This window comes from Ursus arctos, unplaced genomic scaffold, assembly GCF_023065955.2.
Source record: "Ursus arctos isolate Adak ecotype North America unplaced genomic scaffold, UrsArc2.0 scaffold_18, whole genome shotgun sequence".
In the NCBI taxonomy this organism is placed as follows: domain Eukaryota; kingdom Metazoa; phylum Chordata; class Mammalia; order Carnivora; family Ursidae; genus Ursus; species Ursus arctos.
Window position 1 is genome coordinate 29783745 of NW_026622852.1, and position 18651 is coordinate 29802395.

The 18651-nt window shown below is 38.4% G+C and overlaps 1 protein-coding gene across 2 annotated transcripts in view; it reads left to right on the top strand.

The window, feature by feature from the left end:
* TGFBR1 (transforming growth factor beta receptor 1) overlaps positions 1-16016 on the top strand; it is a 56776-nt gene extending 40760 nt beyond the window's left edge. For both annotated transcript variants that reach the window (XM_026506147.4, XM_026506148.4), the window contains exons 5-9: positions 870-1037; positions 2722-2878; positions 4824-4948; positions 5984-6114; positions 11468-16016. In XM_026506147.4, the coding sequence (XP_026361932.1) occupies positions 870-1037; positions 2722-2878; positions 4824-4948; positions 5984-6114; positions 11468-11593 (707 nt within the window). In that variant the 3' untranslated portion in view covers positions 11594-16016. The remainder of the gene's footprint in view (positions 1-869; positions 1038-2721; positions 2879-4823; positions 4949-5983; positions 6115-11467) is intronic.
* Positions 16017-18651: the final 2635 nt, after the last annotated feature.

Below are 18651 nucleotides of genomic sequence, written 5' to 3' on the forward strand. Positions count from 1 at the left end.
TATCTTTTACTGAATTGTGCTGCTTCCTAGCATGTGGTTTTCTTGCTACTCCTCGGTTAAATAGGCTTTTGTGGACCAGCCTCAACCAGCAGCCTGGCCGAAATCTATACCATGATTCCCATAGGAAAACACGTTTCAAATCCACGTATTAGTTTACAAATTTTGGGAATACATACTCCTAGTTGTCGAGGTTCAGAATCACCTTGTGTAAAACTGGGTTCAGCCCTAGCTTTTTTTCCTCTTTGACATGTTAGTTCCTGTCCCGGTTTTCCCATGTGTCAATGATACCACTATTTTTATATTTTTTCTAAGCTAGAAACCTTGGAATCATAATCCTCTTCTCTGGCTTCTTTGTGAACTGAATGTATAGTCTGTGATTAAAGCTTGCATTTCTTCGTTTAAGCTCACTTTCAGTTTTGTCCTATACTATTCCATTCCTACTGTGGCCACACTAGGCTCCAGATACTTCTCATCTTCCTCCCGCTCCGCTTTCCCTTCCTCCTTCCAAAAACAACCACTGACCACCCAACCTGAACCAGACATTTCTCTAGCCACTCAGGAGTACCAGCTCTGCTACCGTCTGTGTAGTTTCAAAATCACCATCTTTGAACTATGATTCCTTATCTCTTAAATGGGATTAGTTATCTTTGCCTTATCTCAAGAATAGGGGGCTTACTCAGAGGATCTAAAAGATACGTAGGTGAAAGTGTAAGACAAAGTGAAAATGTGAAAGAAATAATATACAAACCTAAGGTACCGTCGTCATGTTGCAGTTGTGGAATTCAGGATTGAGAGTAAAAAGTGGTAACTTTTGAATAGATAAATCGATGTTCTGCAACCCATCTGAAACATGTTATTCTACTCTACAGACAATGGTACATGGACTCAGCTCTGGTTGGTGTCAGATTATCATGAGCATGGATCCCTTTTTGATTATTTGAACAGATACACAGTTACTGTGGAAGGAATGATAAAACTTGCTTTGTCCACAGCAAGTGGACTTGCCCATCTCCACATGGAGATCGTTGGTACCCAAGGTAACTCAAAGTACTTATGTTATTTAAGCTTTAAATTCCCATGAATCTAATGTCTGTTAGAAAATTTTTGCAAGAAGTCAGCCTAAATGAAGATGTTTGAAAGGTGAGATTTTTAATGAAATTATTTTATCTTTCTGTTGGAAATCTCAGGTGGAGTTAGGAATATGAGAATTTGTTTAGAGATTCTCTAGTCATTGTAACAATACTGATATGTGTGTGAGTTCTTAAAAGTAGCATCTAGTCTTGTGATTTTTGAGGGTCTCGATTTTAGAATTCAAGTCTGAAAGAATGTGTGTTTTTATGTATACTATCAAATGTAATGTGAAAAATCCTTTTTAAAAATCAACATGCCACCTATTGTTGTCTGGCCATCTAATAATTATATTTGACCCTGAGATAAGGAGACTGCATGAGATCATTTTATAGTTGAAAAATTATATACTAAATTTTAGTTATGAAATTGTTAATGGTATGATTTTTGTGCCAATATATCTTTCTCCTCTAGTGATTATTCCCTTGCCACCTGGTGGCTCCCTCACTCCCCACTTTACTACACACATGTGCTCTTTCACATCTTAGCCTCCCTCATCTTGTTATTGTTACTGTTGTTGATAATAACAGTTGTATTGCGTTATAATTCACATACCATACAATTCACCCATTTTAAGTGTACAGTCCACTGGCTTTTAGTGTATTCACAGAGTTGTGCATCACCACAGTCCATTTTAGAATGTTTTCATCACTCCAGGAAGAAACACTGTGCCCATAGCAGTCACTCCCCATTTCCTCCCAAACTCCTTAATCCTGGGCAACCACTAATCTACTTTCTGGCTCTATAGATTTGCTTCTTCTGGACATTTCCTCCAAATGGAATTGTATCACATGTGGTCTTTTGTGACTGGCTTCTTTCTCTTGGCGTGTTTTCACGGTTCATCCATGTTATAGGATGTGTCAGTACTTCTTTCCTTTTTATGGCTGAGTAATATTCCACTGTGTGGATATACCACATTTGCCCATCAAGTTGATGGACACTTGGGTTGTTTCCACTTTGGGCTTTTGTGGATAATGCTGCTATGAACATTGGTGTACACTCTTTGTGTGTGTGGGGGGGTATGTGTTTTCAGTTCTCTTATACAGTGAAATTACTGGATTATACAGTAATTAATGCTTTTGAGGCACTACCAGACTGTGACTCTTTTTTCCAAAGTGGCTGCACCATTTTACATTCCTACCAGCAATGTAGGAGGACTCAGGGTTTCCACTGTTAGTATTAAAGATTGTGAATTTAATACGGAGTACATTACAGTTGGTAGGTAAAGGAAGCGGTGTCGATGCTTGGTCCTTGGACTGAAATTCAGTCTGTGACAAGAGTTCCATAAATAATTCATGAGATATCAACAAACAAACATCTTTAACACCCAGTCTTTGAGTTGTTAGACTTACATTTTTTTGAGCACCATTTTTTGGAGCATCTTATTTTCTCTATTTTCTATGAAGAAATGTGATTTCAGCAACTTTTGGTATACCGATTCACTTGAGGTTGTTTAGTAATTGTCCAGGTATTGTGGGCGATGTGGGCTGAAATGCTCTGACCCTGGGACAGGAGTAGAGGCTTTGAACCTAAGGGGAGAGTAGTGATTGGTATCACCTTTTAAGCAATTGTATTTACTTTTTGTTTCTTTAGGGAAACCAGCCATTGCTCATAGAGATTTGAAATCCAAGAATATCTTGGTAAAGAAGAATGGAACTTGCTGTATTGCAGACTTAGGACTGGCAGTGAGACACGATTCAGCCACAGATACGATTGATATTGCTCCAAATCACAGAGTGGGAACAAAAAGGTATGCTTGTGAATAGTGTTCAGTATCTTCTGAAATCAACTTCTTTTTCATTTCCTTCTCGTTTGTATGTACATATATTCTGAAACTCAAACCTGTACTTCATTAGATTGCCCACAGGTAGAAGATCTCATGGTCTTGCCTGTTCTGAAGCCAAGGTTACCTGACTTTTAAAGATGCCTGCTGATGAAAGGTGGCCCTTCCAGAAAATATTATCATTTGTTATATTAATTATAATAACAATAGTAGCTCATGTTTATAGGGTGCCCAGTATGTGCCAATCATTTTAATGTGTCATATGTGTGTGTGTGTGTGTGTGTGTGTGTGTGTGTGTGTGTGTGTATAATCTCAGTTAATGCTCTCTTCAAATGCTATACTGTAGCTGAACTATTTTCTGATTTTTAGTGTCTGGAAATGCACCTTTCTTTCTTCCTTAGAATTTCTGCATGTACTGTATCCTAGAACAGACTTTGCCCTGCTGTTTCCCGATTTGTACTCACCCTTCCTTTCTCAGAGGAAGCTCTTTCTGGACTGAGGTGCCCTTACCAAGGGCTCTCATAGCAGGCTAAACCTGGACTGTTCAGGCTCTTAGCACATTATAACTCTCCATTTATTTGTTGATATATTCCATTGGATTGCAAGCTGCTTGAGAGCAGCCTTGTATTCCCAGAATCCATTACAGTAGATCCTCAGTAAATATTTTTGAATTCATGAGTTTTCTAAAGAACATGACTAGATAGGTGACATTGCCCTCATTTCACAGATGAGGAAACAGCCCCATAGAAGTTAAGTAATGGGGTCAGCCTCATACAGATGGTAACCTGAAGAGCTGAGATTTGAACCTAGGCCTTTCTGACCCAAAAGGCGTTACTCTGTGTATTATCACAGCATGTTGCTACAGCATATCTTCACGTTACCGCCTCGGCCTTGGATAGAGCCAAGCTTCATTCTATCTCAGTCGTATTTATGATTTCTGGATACCGCAAGGACTCTCAGAACTCTTGACTTAGGGACCCAGGACAGTGGTTGCTGTAGGTCTTCATGAATCCTGATCCATAACTTCAGTAGGGTTTTTAAAACTTCAGAACCCTAAAATGTAGCATCAGGAGGAGGACTGGCATTCATTTTTTATCTATTATTTTGTTCCCTGGATTATGTCCTCATCCTTCCTTTCATCCTGTTTTAGTGAGAAGACTTCCAGATTAAAATATATGGTCCCTGCATAGTACTTGACAAAGTAGGTGGTGTATGTTGAGACATTTATAATAGTCATTATTGTTACAGATGTGTCTTTCATTGGAAACTAAGATCCTAAGGCAGGTAAATAGCATGAAATTGCTGTTTCAGCTTTTCATGGCATTTATTTAGTTGATATCATTAATTTTCAAATCAGTTTGGATATTTAATATTTTTCTTGAGTTTAATATGATCTTAGTTATATTGTGTATATATGTCTATATATGTATAGAGGTATCTGAATGTTGATCAAAGTGTTAACACTGGGTAGTAGTAATAGAGTGATTTTTCACTTTGTACTTTATGAACTTTGGGAAAATTAAGAAGTATGAATCATTTTATTTTATTTTTTTAAAGATTTTATTTATTTATTTGACAGAGGTAGAGACAGCCAGCGAGAGAGGGAACACAAGCAGGGGGAGTGGGAGAGGAAGAAGCAGGCTCATAGTGGAGGAGCCTGATGTGGGGCTCGATCCCAGAACACCGGGATCACGCCCTGAGCCGAAGGCAGACGCTTTAACAACCGCTGTGCCACCCAGGCGCCCCACGAAGTATGAATCATTTTAAAAAGTAACAGAACCATGCTGAAAGGAAAGAGAAGTCTTCATACCAATTTTTTAAAAAATTCTCAGGAGAAAAAGCAAATATATGAAACAGTTCAAAAGTAATGTGATCACCATTTCATAAAGTAAATTGCTGACTTCTTTTTTAGGTACATGGCCCCTGAAGTTCTAGATGATTCCATAAATATGAAACACTTTGAATCCTTCAAACGTGCCGACATCTATGCAATGGGCTTAGTATTCTGGGAAATAGCTCGACGATGTTCCATTGGTGGTAAATTTCTCCCCCTCCCCCAGCAGTTTGTCATGAACAGAAGCTGTTTCAGAATAGCCTTTTTTTTTTTAATTGAATGAAATTACACACACCAACAGTCCAAAATTATGTTCACCAGGTGATCACTGAGAGTGCCAAAGAAAATAAAGGAGATAAAACCTGCAGTAAGGGGAAATGACATGACACGCTTATTCTAGTGTATTCTTTTTCTATTTCCATTTGAATCTTGGGAAGCATCGGGAACCAAGGCCTTGTTATCTTGGAATATAGTTATTTAGAATGGATGACTACTTGAGAGACCACCCAGGAAGCTGTTTCTAGCATGTACCTGGGTCAAACTCATTCCCCCACTGCCACTCCCCCCACTCCCGAGAGTGTGGTTATTTTGTCTAACTTCTTAGCTGGAAGTTACATATACAGAATACAGTTACATTGCCATTACACTACTTTTTAAGCTAAGTTTATTTTAAGTTTATTTTAGATTGAGCAGTTTGGATATTTACTTGAGCAATACTTTCTCATCCTTGCGGGCCCAGGCTTGGTTGAGACTAGGGTCTCAGGTTTATGTGGCAGTAAGAGGGAGAGCGTGTCTCTGTATTATAGCAAAAAGGACAGATCCAAGTAGAGGTAAAGAACTTGCACCTCAGATTTGCTTGTAAGTTTTACATCTCCATGGTAGAGTGTACATCCCTGTACCAAGGCTGAGAACTCACAGAATAAAAACTCTCATTTCTTGCACATGAGGGTTCTTTGGGAAAATATCAATCAGGTCATTACAGCTCATAGTTAACCATCATTAAAATAACCTTTGCTGATCCCATAGTGATATTTAGTTTCAAGGTGTGGGCCCAGTACCAACTCAGAGAGATGGGTTGATGCAGATGTGGATGAGATAGGGCAAGCTATAAGCCCTGTTCCACTAAGCTAATTAATTAATGGAACCCTGAAATAGAACTCTCGGGTGTTCCTGGGCGAAGAATGGTCTGGCATTATCTAAGTAAATTCTTCTAAAGAAATTTTTTTTGACCAATATAGGAATTCATGAAGATTACCAGCTGCCTTATTATGATCTTGTACCTTCTGATCCGTCAGTTGAAGAAATGAGAAAAGTTGTTTGTGAACAGAAGTTAAGGCCAAATATTCCAAACAGATGGCAGAGTTGTGAAGTGAGTATTTATTTTGGATACTACACAATTTTCTAAACTGCTTCTGCTTAGTATGTGGAAAATTTGCTTCTTTTCTTTTCCTTTCCTTTCTCTTTTCTTTTCTTTTCTTTTTTTTTTTTTTCCCATGGCAGTTAAACCAGTGAGTGAAAAACAGAATAATTTGGTTTTCATGTTCAAACTCAAGGACATCAAAAGGGCCATGGAGCATTGGCAGTGGCCATCAGTTTATCTGAATAGTATTTAAATCTACCAATGAAGAAGGCACCTACATTTTCATTTTATCTGTCTTTTACATGGAATGTTCAATCCATTTACATTTAATTCACTTATCAGTATGGATGGATTTAAGTTCACCATCTTTTTTTTTTTTTTTTTTTTAAATAAGTGCGCTCCCTAATCCCCATCACCTATTTAACCCATCCCCCCATGCATCTCCCCTTTGGTAATCATCAGTTTGTTCTTTGTAGTTTTGAGTCTGTTTCTTGGTTTGTGTCTTTCTCTCTCACTTTCTTTGCTTGTTTGTTTTGTTTCTTAAATTACACATATGAGTGAGATCATATGGTATTTGTCTTTCTCTTACTAACTTCGCTTAGCATTTTACCCTCTAGCTTCATGCATGTTGTTGCCAATGGCAAGATTTCATTCTTTTTTATGGCTAATATTCCGTTGTGTGTGTATCACATCTTCTTTATCCATTCATCTATCAGTGGACACAGTTGCTTCCATAGTTGGCTATTGTAAAATAATGCTGCAGAGAACATAGGGGTGCACGTAAACCTTTCAATGTTTTTGTATTTTGGGGGGGTAAATACCCAGTAGTGTGATTCCGGGATCATAGAGTAGTTCTCTTAATTTTTTGAGGAACCCCCATACTGTTTTCCACAATGGCTGCACCAGTTTGCATTCCCACTAACAGTGTAATAGGGTTCTTTTTTTCTCCACGTGGTTGCCAACATTTATTGTTTCTTGTGTTTTTGATTTTAGCCATTCTGACAGGTATGAAGTGATATTGTAGTTTTGATTTGCATTTCCCTGATGTTGCACGATGCTGAGCATCTTTTTATGTGTCTCTTGGCCGTTTGGATGTCTTCTTTGAAGAAATGTCTGTTCGTGTCTTCTGCCCATTTTTTTTTTTTAAAGATTTTATTTATTTATTCGACAGAGATAGAGACAGTCAGCAAGAGAGGGAACACAAGCAGGGGGAGTGGGAGAGGAAGAAGCAGGCTCATAGCAGAGGAGCCTGATGCGGGGCTCGATCCCACAACGCCAGGATCACGCCCTGAGCCGAAGGCAGATGCCCAATCGTTGTGCCACCCAGGCGCCCCATCTTCTGCCCATTTTTTAATTGGATTCTTTGTTTTTTTGGGTATTGAATTGTATCAGTTCTTTATGTATTTTGGATACTAACCCTTTACCAGCTATGTCATTTAAAAATATCTTCTCTGGGCGCCTGGGTGGTGCAGCTCAGTTAAGCATCCCACTCTTGGTTTCGGCTCAGGTCATGATCTCACAGTGGTGAGATCGAGCCCCCTGTCAAGCTCTGCACTCAGTGCGGAGTCTGCTTAAGACTCTCTGCTCCCTCTGCCCCTTCCCCCACTCTCTCTCTCTTTCTCTAGAAAAATCTTCTCCCATGCAGTATGTTGCTTTTAGTTTTGTTGATGGTTTCCTTTGCTGTGCAGAAGCTTTTTATTTTGATGTAGTCCCAATAGTTTATTTTTGCTTTTATTTCCCTTGCCTGGAGAGACATATCTTGAAAAATGTTGCTATAGCTGATGTCAAAGAAATTACTGCCTGTGCTCTCTTCTAGGATTTTTATGGTTTCAGGTCTTACATTTAGGTCTTTAATCCATTTTGAGTTTATTTTTGTGTGTGGTGTAAGAAAGTGGTTCTGTTTCGCTCTTTTGCATGTAGCTGTCCAGTTTTCCCAGCACCATCTGTTGAAGAGACTTTTTCCCATTAATCTTCCTCCTTTGTTGAAGATTAATTGACCATATAATCGTGGGTTCATTTCTGGGTTTTCTGTTCTGTTCTGTTGATCTCTTTGTCTATTTTTATGCCAGTATCATACTGTTTTAATTACTACAGCTTGGTAGTATGACAGTCTGGAGTTGTGATACCTCCAGTTTTGTTGTTTTGTTTTTCCAAGATTCCTTTGGTTCTTTTTGTGGTTCCATACAAATTTTAGGATTGTTTTAGTTCTATGAAAAATGCTGCTGGTATTTTGATAGGGATTGCTTTAAAAGTGTAGATTGCTTTGGGTAGTATAGACATTTTCATAATATTTGTTCTTCTAACCCATGAGCATAGAATGAATGTCTTTCCGTTTCTTTGCAGAGTCTTGAACTTCTTTCAGCGGTGTTTTATAATTTCTGGAGTACAGATCTTTTACCTCTTTGGTTAAGTTTATTCCTAGATACTTTGTTGTTTTGGGTACAATAGTAAATGGGATTGTATTCTTAATTTCACTTCCGCGGTTTCATTATTAGTGTATAGGAATGCAACAGATTTCTGTACATTGATTTTGTGTCCTCCAACTTTACTGAATTCATTTATCAGTTCCAGTAGTGTTTTTGGTGGAGGCTCTAGGGTTTTCTATATATAGTATCACTTCTTCTGCAAATAGAAGTCACCTGCATTTTAAATGAATGTGTCCTTTTCATCAGGGCAGCCCAGAACAGTAGAATGGATGCTGGATGGAAATTAGGAAGCCTGTATTCTAAACCAGCCTGGCCACCAGTTTCAGAGTTTGGGCAAATCGTTGCAGTTTTCCAGACCCTAACATGCCTTTTAAAAGGAGGAAGTTGGATAAGGTGATGGGGAGGATGGTTCCGATGATTTGACATCTTACTCATCTGATTGCCTGTGTGACCATTCACCAGGAATATGGGGAAAATGCTTTCTAGCAGTGTCTGAGATTCTCAACCCCAGCTCTTAAAAAAAATTTTAGAAATGTTTTTGTACTTGTAAATTTAAAGAATTCATAAGACAAATTTTATTTAATCTATAGTAATTGCTAGCTGTCATTATTATAATATTGACAAGGCAGAGCATTTTCCTCCAGATGTGAAGTTTTATAGCTTAAGAGGAATAAAAAGCTGGTGACTTAGGTAGTTGATTTTACATCTTAAAATAATGTAGGCATCAATAGTCAAGACATCAATAGAGCTCCGTAGCTACCTCCAACAAAATCAAATATCCAGGCCCAGATAAAAATATGTCTTAGCGTGCTCAGAGAATTTGCACGTTTAACAAATGAAATTGGGCTAGATTTTGTCTTTTACAAATTTGATCTTGATATTACAAAGTGCAAACTCAAAGTATTCATGCATTCATTAAATAAATAGAGCACATTATTAAACAGATGGCTTTTTAAGCATGAGGAAAGTTAATAGAAAATATGAAGAGCACAGATGCAATTTGCAGTTACTGTCACATCTTGCTGAATTAATGCCATTGTTGTCATTTTTGTTTTTTCTCCATTTGGTTAGTTCTGTATTTCACTTTAACTAATTCAGTCTTTCACTTTTCTGTGGTTTTATAAATCTCCTCTCAGTAGTTGAAACACATTAAGAACATGAAACGAATAGAATAACTGAAGAAGTATCTTCCAGAACCTTCTGGTCTTTTCCAGTCTGGACTTGTAGCTCCCTAGGCCAACTGTGCAGCTTTCATCTTGGGATATCCCTCACCTTTTGTCCTGGGATTCCCTTTGCCTCTGTTACAATGAATCTTCCTTCCTGGACCTCATGACTTCCTGTTTCTTGGTTAATTCAACTTCCCCCATCTTTTAAGTCTCTGCTCAGATGTTACCTTGTTAGTAGACATTATACCCATTTAAAATATCACCTTCTTTTCTTGGCGTATTTTATCTCCTTCCCTAAATGATGTTTCTCCTTAGCACTTACCACTGACAGTCCATGTATTTCACTTGTTTATTAATGATATGCTTTGGCTCCCTACAGCATGGGCTTTATGAGGATAGGGATTTTGTCTGTGTGTTCTCTTTTGTATCCCCAGTACCTAGGATGGTATGTGGTAAATGGTAGGCTCTCCATAAATTTATAATTTTGTGGAATGAGTATATGTATATCACATACATTTGGTCATTTTTATATGGAAACCAATGTTCATTTCTAGGAAATGTCCCTTAAGTATTTCTTTGATTTTGTTCCTTTCTGTTTTCCTTCGTTCTCTTTCTCCCACTTTAGTTTTGAATGTTAGACCTCTTGAAGAGGCCTTCCTATTTTCTTATCTTTTCCCTCTTACCTGTCCCTGATTTTTTCTAAACTTTCTGCTAGGTTTATCAACTTTTATCTTTTTTTAATCAGGTTTATTTTCCAATTCTTCTGTCATATTTTTCCAAAGTCAAACAAGAAGAAAAAACTGGCAGTGATGAATCTGAGTATTTTCTTTATCTCTTTGAGGATATTAATAATAAATTGTTGATATTTTCTTCTCTGTACAACTGTTTTGTCCAAGTTACTTTGGTCTCTTTGTATCAGCTTCTGCATTCATACTGCTTTCTCTGATGTCTGATCAAACTCCTCTTCTCTTCATGTTTAATGACAGAACACTGGAAGCTGATGGAAGCTTTGTGCGTGTGAACGGAGCTTATCCACTGTGACCTTTAGGGTGACCTAACTGGGTTGCTTCCATCAGTGGTTGGGAGCCACCGATGTGTCGGTATCTTCAGATCTTTCCTCTTGGGCTCACATTTCCCAGAGAAGACTCTCTCAGTCTCTTGCCTGGAGGAGTATCTACAAGTTCCTGCCTGTGTTTTGGGGAGAAAACCTATGGTCTTATCATTTAGTGAGTTGTCAATATGGAACTTTGCCCCCATGTTCCCCAAGTTAGAAGTCTGTTTTACCCTCTCAGATACAGCCTCTAGTCTTTTGCTGGGGTGGGAGTGGGCCAGGCGCTCAACCGTGTGAAGGTTGGGGTGGGGTAGGTATCTGGGGTTCCAGCTCTTTTGGCTGATCTTCCTGTTTTTAGCTTGAACTTCACATCAGAGGAACTCAGTGCAGTTAATTCCTTGGTTCTAGGGGAGTTTCTGTGTGAGTCAGGTTCTTTTTTGCCTTGACAGCTCTGGTTTAGGATTCAGCTTTTTCAGGTCTGCTAAGTAAGTTGGCCCTCATCCATCTGCTTTCCAGCTGCTGACACCAGTATCCCCCTGATGGGAATTGAAGTCATTTCTATTCATTTGCTATTACAGATAATGTGGAAATATAACAAAACAAAAAACGTGGACATATGTCACTTGGAAAGAAGATGTACAGAGTAAACATCTTATTCAGATGAATGGCAAGCACTCGTTGGCACTCATTAATTATTTTTCTTCTATTTTTTTTTGCAGGCCTTGAGGGTAATGGCTAAAATTATGAGAGAATGTTGGTATGCCAACGGAGCGGCGAGGCTTACGGCTTTGCGGATTAAGAAAACATTGTCACAACTCAGTCAACAGGAAGGCATCAAAATGTAGTTCTGCAGCTTTGCCTGAACTCTACTTTTCCTTCAGATCTGCTCCTGGGTTTTAATTTGGGAGGTCAATTGTTCTACCTCACTGAGAGGGAATAGAAGGATGTTGCTTCCTTTTGCAACAGTGTAATAAGGTCAACGAGAAACTCCCCAGGATTTCTTTGGACCCAGGAAACAGCAGTGTGGGTCCTTTCTGTGCACTATGAACACTTCTTTCCCAGGACAGTTACAAAATGTTGTGTAGTCTACCTTTATTTTTTATTAACACAAAACTTGGGTTTTTTTTTTTTTTTTTTTTTTTTTTAAAGATGATTGCTGGTCTTAACTTTAGGTTAACTCTGCTGTGCTGAAGATCATCTTTAAGGGTAAAGGAGCTGGATTGTTGAGTTATACGAAACATTTCTTATTTTTAAAGAAAGTGATTTATTCCTGGTTAGTACATTCTCAGAGGATTCTGAACCACTAAAGAGTTTCCTTGATTCAGACTTTGAATGTACTGTTCTATAATTTTCAGGATCTTAAAACTAATACTTATAAAACTCTTATCTTGAGTCTAAAAATGACCTCATATAGTAGTGAGGAACATAATTTATGCAATTGTATTTTGTATACTATTACTGTTCTTTCACATATTCAGAACATTACATGCCTTCAAAATGGGATTGTACTATACCAGTAAGTGCCGCTTCTATGTCTTTCTAATGGAAATGAGTAGAATTGCTTACAGTCTGTGTGTCTTAAAAGGTGTAGTATTTTAATTCAAAAAGTTTATTTATCTGGGTAACCCAGACTTTTTCTGTTTTGTTTATTAGAAGGTTTTTTTGTAGTATGTCATTTGGTATTCCATTTTGAAAATGCCTTTCTCCTACCAAAATGTGCTTAAACCACTAAAGAAATGAAGTGGCATTAATTGGTAAATGTTATGGTCATTTTTGAATATTCTCACATCAAGCTTTTGCATCTAAATTGTGTTGTCTCAGTATACCTTAAAAAATTCAAGTGGCACTGTAGATGCTTATAGTACTCTAATAATTTAAAACTTGTAGCATACAGACTAATTTTTCTAAAAGGGAAAATTTGTCTAGCTGCTTGTGAAAAGTTTTGTGGCATTCTATAAGCCATTTTTTTCTTTATCTGATCAAAGACAGTGTTATTTTTTTAAGAAATGAATTACATTTAAAATTAGGGTATGGTTAATGTTAAATAATAGGCCTTTTCTAGAGGTAAAGGTAGTTAATCATTTGAGTAGGTAACAGGTGTGCAAGAGAGTCACATTTGTTATGTAGGAGTCCGTGTTCAGTGGACTTTCTGTCTTTGTAACTAAGGTTAGAGTTAGCGTGGTTCTGAGGTCTCACTACACTTTGAGGAAGGCAGCTTCTAATTCAGTCTTTCCTTCTGTGTGCAGATACTGCCACTGCTTAATTTATATGATTAGGTAATAAGTTTAGTACACCCTTGATATTTGGGAGAATGGTAGCTAAAGAACATTCTGAGTATAGGTTCTCCATTTACAGATGTTTTCAGTCAAATTCAGTGTTTAAAGCAAACTCGTCATGGTCTTCACACTAAGTCGAAACTAGCTTATAATAACTGGTTTTTACTTCCAGTGTTAAAAGTCTTTTAGGGCTTTTACAGTTTTCAGAGCTCTCTTTATCACTGTGATCTTATTCTGATGGGAGAAAAACTATCATAGCAATGAGGCAAGACATTGACTTTATAGTGCTATCAATTTCCAAAAGAAAGGGTCAGAATAACCTTTATAGTATTTGGTAAGAGATAGTGGCCATTTACTCTGACTGAGCTGCATTCTGATTATGTCTTACCTGTTAAACATAGAATAAATTTGAAAGACTATTTGGTCTTAAAGCCAAAGTAATTTTAGAATGAATGACATATGCATAGGAATTTAGTGTCAATTTCATGTGTTTAAAAACATCATGGGGAAAATGTGCTTAGAGGTTAATATTTTGACTCCAAATTTGAGGGCTTTTTTTTGTAGCTACCATGATTTTGTCAAAGCAAATGAATGAGTTTGAGGGGTTTGTTTTATAATTGTGTTGTATTTCCTGTTTAATAATCTCTAGCTCTGTGATTAGGTATATATATATGGTTTTTTTTTGTTTTTTTTTTTGGCCATTTCTAAGCCTACCAGATCTGCTTTATGAAATCCAGGGGACCAATGCTAAAACTATTTTTATATAATTTTAAGAACATACCAAAAGTTCTTGTCTGATTTAAAATTGAGATACATGATTTCTCACTTTCATGTAGGGTAATCAACTTTTACTGAAGATACTCTTTATTAAATCAAAGATTGAGTTGCAATTATACTATTTTTGCCTAAGTGGTTAAAATGTACTTTTGGTGAGTCAGGGAATTTTTTTAAAAGTTGGAGTTTAGTTCTAAATTCGGTTTACATATTACTGCAGCAAATTCCTTTTTTGGCTAATGACAGTTTGATAAACCCCAATTAGTTAATATTGAAAATGAAAGTCACTTAAAAATGAAATAGATCATTATTACTATGGCCATAACTGCAGATACGTTTGACTAGAGTATTAATTTTGTCATTTAGATACACAAGCCTTTGTTTATACTGCCTATCTTCAGATGCTCACCTTCCAAAATTAAACTTGGTTTAAAATATACCTTCAGACCAATTACCTGTCCACATCCATTTTTTCAGTTCCCCGGAGGAATGGGGATGAGGGAGGTATGACCCAGTGGGGCACAGGAATCCCTGGTCCTTCCTTCCTAACTTCACCTTAAGTTTCTCTCAACCTGCCTTCCTGCTGGTCTCTGCCTCAGAGACTAGTTGCCTTGCCGCCATGCTTCCCCGCCCATCTCCCCTCAGCAGCCTTTTGACTGAATAGCTGCTTTTGAAATCTATAGTAAAATGGTTGATGGAAGTGGGGGACATGCTTCCATTTCCTTGAGTCACTGGATGTTGCTGGGAGGGTTCTCTGAGTTTGGAGGTGGGGTGGATGATGGCCCTGCTGGCTGCCCTGTTGTGACTTAAGCTATGGCCAAGGAGTGGGAAGGCAGCAAGGCAGCAGCTATGGCAGTAGGAGCTGTGCCAGAAGCAGCGGCACATCCCACCCTCTAGAGGACAGGGTGCGGTCCGGAGAGCTGAGCCTGTAATTCTGCCGTAGTGATAGTGCTCAAGAAGTGCCTTGAGTCCGTGCACAGTGACATGGTTAATAACATCAAGAATTCCACGTTTCAGTTCTCATTACAAAATTTAAGTGGTCACTTGGCCATTTTGCAGCTCATGCATGAGCTACCGTTAGTTCCGCCGCTACATCTGAGAACTGTCCCACATAGAGTATTTTATAAAACAAGATGGCATAGTGCTAATTAAAATGCAGAACAAAACCCGTATCCCATTAGACATGTCCTATCTAGAGTTTATTTTTATCCTTGCGCTGAAAGAGGGATTGTAAGTCAACTGTTGATTTTTGTTTCTTGACTGTGGCAGTGTTCTGGCTCCAAATGGTGGAGATTCTGTTACAGCTTGGCAGGAAACACCAGTTCAGATATTTCTGAGATCCTAAAGAATAGGTCTGGACATGTAATCTGTAGCTCCTAGTGTCTGTTTTGGAATGCTGGACTACCAATGGGCCCTCTCTCTAGAAATGCTGGAATTCTAAGACATTCTGAGGATTGTCAGTACATTTAAACTTTTCAACACCATTATGCAATCTTATTTGTAATTGTAGACTTTAAAGAATGTATTTAATAACATTCAACCTGTTTCTTAAAGCTTAAAAAAAGAACTTAAGTGAATTTGTTTTTATTTTTTAACAAGATTTGTGAATTGAATATCATGAACCGTGTTTTGATATCCCTTTTTCACATTGTGCCAATGGAATGGGGTGTTTGATATTTCTTTATATGTCAAGGAGATGCTTCAAAATGTCAATTGCTTTAAACTTAAATTACCTCTCAAGAGACCAAGGTACATTTACCTCATTGTATATATAATGTTTAATATTTGTCAGAGCATTCTCCAGGTTTGCAGTTTTATTTCTATAAAGTATGAGTGTTATGTTGCTAAATTACTCAAATGGTACTGTATTGTTTATATTTGTACCCCAAATAACATCTTCTATAGTTTTTGTTTTCTGTATTTTATTGTATTTGTGCAAAATTCTTTTGGCTTTATCAGTGTGATCTCTGCCCTTTCAGATGTGTACAGAGAATGTCCATATAAATTTTCATTTAAGTTGAATGATTTTGAGAAACCTGTAAAGAGGAAAGAAAAACAAAAACTGCAGTTCCCCATAAGTTTTTAAAAGATGTATATTGTATTTGTAGTAATATTCTGAATGAGTTGTAAATAGGAAGTAGAAGAGCGATGCTTATGTGAAGTCCTAACACTACAGTAGAAAAATGGAAGCAATGCAAATAAATGACTTTTTTCCCAAGTGCTAGTGGCGTAATTTAAAATAAAGTGTGTATATTGGATCCCGAGCCATGCTGTTATGAAAAGTAGTTGCTGTAGATAGACATTAGAATTTTTAAATTATTCCCCAGTACAAGTTACATTGTAACGTGGTTGAGAAGTGCCCACCTGCCCCAAGGTGCCTCCGTGGGCGTCATAGCTTCTTCCCATGTGTGCAGGGGTTGCTGATCTGTCAGTGGGCAGGCTGGGACCTGCCTGCCTGTGAACTATGTTGCCTCTTGCTCAGCAGATTTGCTAAGGTTGTGTTAAAGTGATGTTATTATTTTGATTCTCAAAGTTTTGCAGTTATTTTCAAAAGAAATTTAGAGTGTTTTCATCTTTCCTAATTTAAGGATTTATGAGAATTGGCATAATTTGTAGAAATAGGCTTTGCTTTTTTTTTTTAAGTAGATTTGAACAGTTAGTATGCTGGGAGTGGGAACTTGGCTCATGAGAAAACTGAGCAGATAGTGGATAAGGAGGTGTGGCCCCCAAACTCTTGACTAACAGTCGGGAGTGGTTTTGTGGATTGGCTTGCTCTTGCGTTACAGACTGTCACTTCAATTCAAAGACTGGACTTAGGGATTTTTTTTCCCCTTCCTCCATAATAAGACACATAACCAGGATATAGAGCTTTTGTTGAAAGATGGAAAAAAAGTGAAATTATTTTTAACACATAGATTCAGAGAAACAGCAGAACCAGCTTTATATACTGGTCTCTTCGAATTTAGAAAAAATGTTTTTACATATGTGGTCTTATGGGCATATCTTGCAACTCTGCACTTTTTGTTTGTTTTACAGTTGAGGATTTACAAAACAATGGAGCTATTCTGAAAGATGAGTAGAAAAACTTGATGTTATAAAAGCTAAGGCTCAGTCGTGCATGGTTCAGCCATGCATAATTTTTAAGAATTGGGAAAGAAAGAACACAAAATCATTACAGAAATAAAGGATACTTTATGAGAGCTAAAGAGAAATGGAAAAGGTAAGAAATTAACTATTTTCTATTAGAAAGAATAGAATCATAAAGGGGGATTGGCAACTTAAGTATTTCAAAGGGGAAAGAATCTATTGAGAGAGGGTAAGAAAAACTGGAAGTTAAGGGAGTATTGGTGTAGACCGATAATAAAATGTGCACGCGCTGTGGTAGGCAGCACCAAAACACTTGGGATCTGAATGTAGTAGATGGTGTACAGGGAGGTCTGTTTCTTTGTTTAAAGGGAGGTGTGATTGAGAAACTATTTGGCAATGTTAGGCATTTTTATTTTTTTTTAAAGATTTATTTTAGAGAGTGTGTGCACAAGTGGGGGGGGAGCAGAGGGAGAGAATCTTCAAGCAGCTCCCCTCCTGAGCCTGAGCAAGGTGCCTCTCTTGGGGGCTCCATCCACTGACGTATGAGATCATGACCTGAGCCAAAACTAAGAGTCAGACACTCAACTGCTTGAGCCACCCAGGCGCCCCAGTGGTAGACATTTTAAAAGGAAAAGCTATGTGGGAAAGGTTATGGACATTGCCAACCATAAAATAACAGTAGAACTGTTGCTTGGCACCCATGGTACTCACAGGAGGAGTCAGGTGGTCATTGGATTCATAAGCTGAAATAGATGTGGGCACTCAGGGGTGGATTAAATACAGTTTTGAGACTTAATTCCAGACATGAAGAGATGATTGCACTTGTCATTACCTAGTGTTTGAGTTTTTCCAAGTGCTTTCATATGTATGATCTCACCTGATTTTTGCAACTAGGACAGATGGTGGCTAACTGAGTATCCTAAGGAGGGGACAGAGGGCTGGAAGGAGCCTTTAGGGAATGCGTGAAGGTGAACTGGGTGTGGATTTCTAGGGGTGAGGCCAGAGAGGGCAGCTAATGTGTAAGAGGCTCAGGAGTAGCCATCTCTCCTTCACAGGCCTTCCACTTTGTGAGCTTCTTTCACTCCTGGTTTGTTCCCTGGGAGTCTGATTTGGGAGTTCAAAGCCTTGTAGCTTGGGAGGCCCAGTGGCAGCTGGGCAAGCCCCAGAGCCAGCCTTAGTGCTCACCTCAGTCTCAAGGAGAGAGAGGCCTCAAAAATCTCTCATAAAAGCAACAACAACCCCCCCCCCCCAAACTTAGAAAGCTGAACATTCTAGATGTTCTCAATATGTAGCGAACCTACCTAGATTTGAACAGGCTACAGCAGTTATAAACAGTACAGGCAAAATATGCCATGGAGGGCCTACAGGCACACTCTCTCTGGTTCCTGAGTAGGGGAGGCTCAGGGAGGGCACTGGGTACAACAGAGTAGACTTTTGTACACCAAGCTCAGATCTTTCCTTCCTTTCCCAACTCTTGGAATCAAAAGAGTGTAGGGAAGGTGACTCCTGCTACCCTGAACCCCTCTAGCCAGCTCAGAAGGGCTGGACATCCATCCTGTGGTTATGACTCAGATTTAGGGCCTGCAGATTCCAATTAAGTTGCCACTCTCCCCAGTAGGCCCCAGAGTGTCTGGTATTTCTACATCTAATCGTAAAGCCTGCTTAGGATAACAGTCCCCTTGGGAATCTCTGACTCAAGACCAGCGGAGGGACTGTGGGTTCATGGGTGATGCTTGCACTTTCAGGAAGCTCCAGGGATTTTTGGC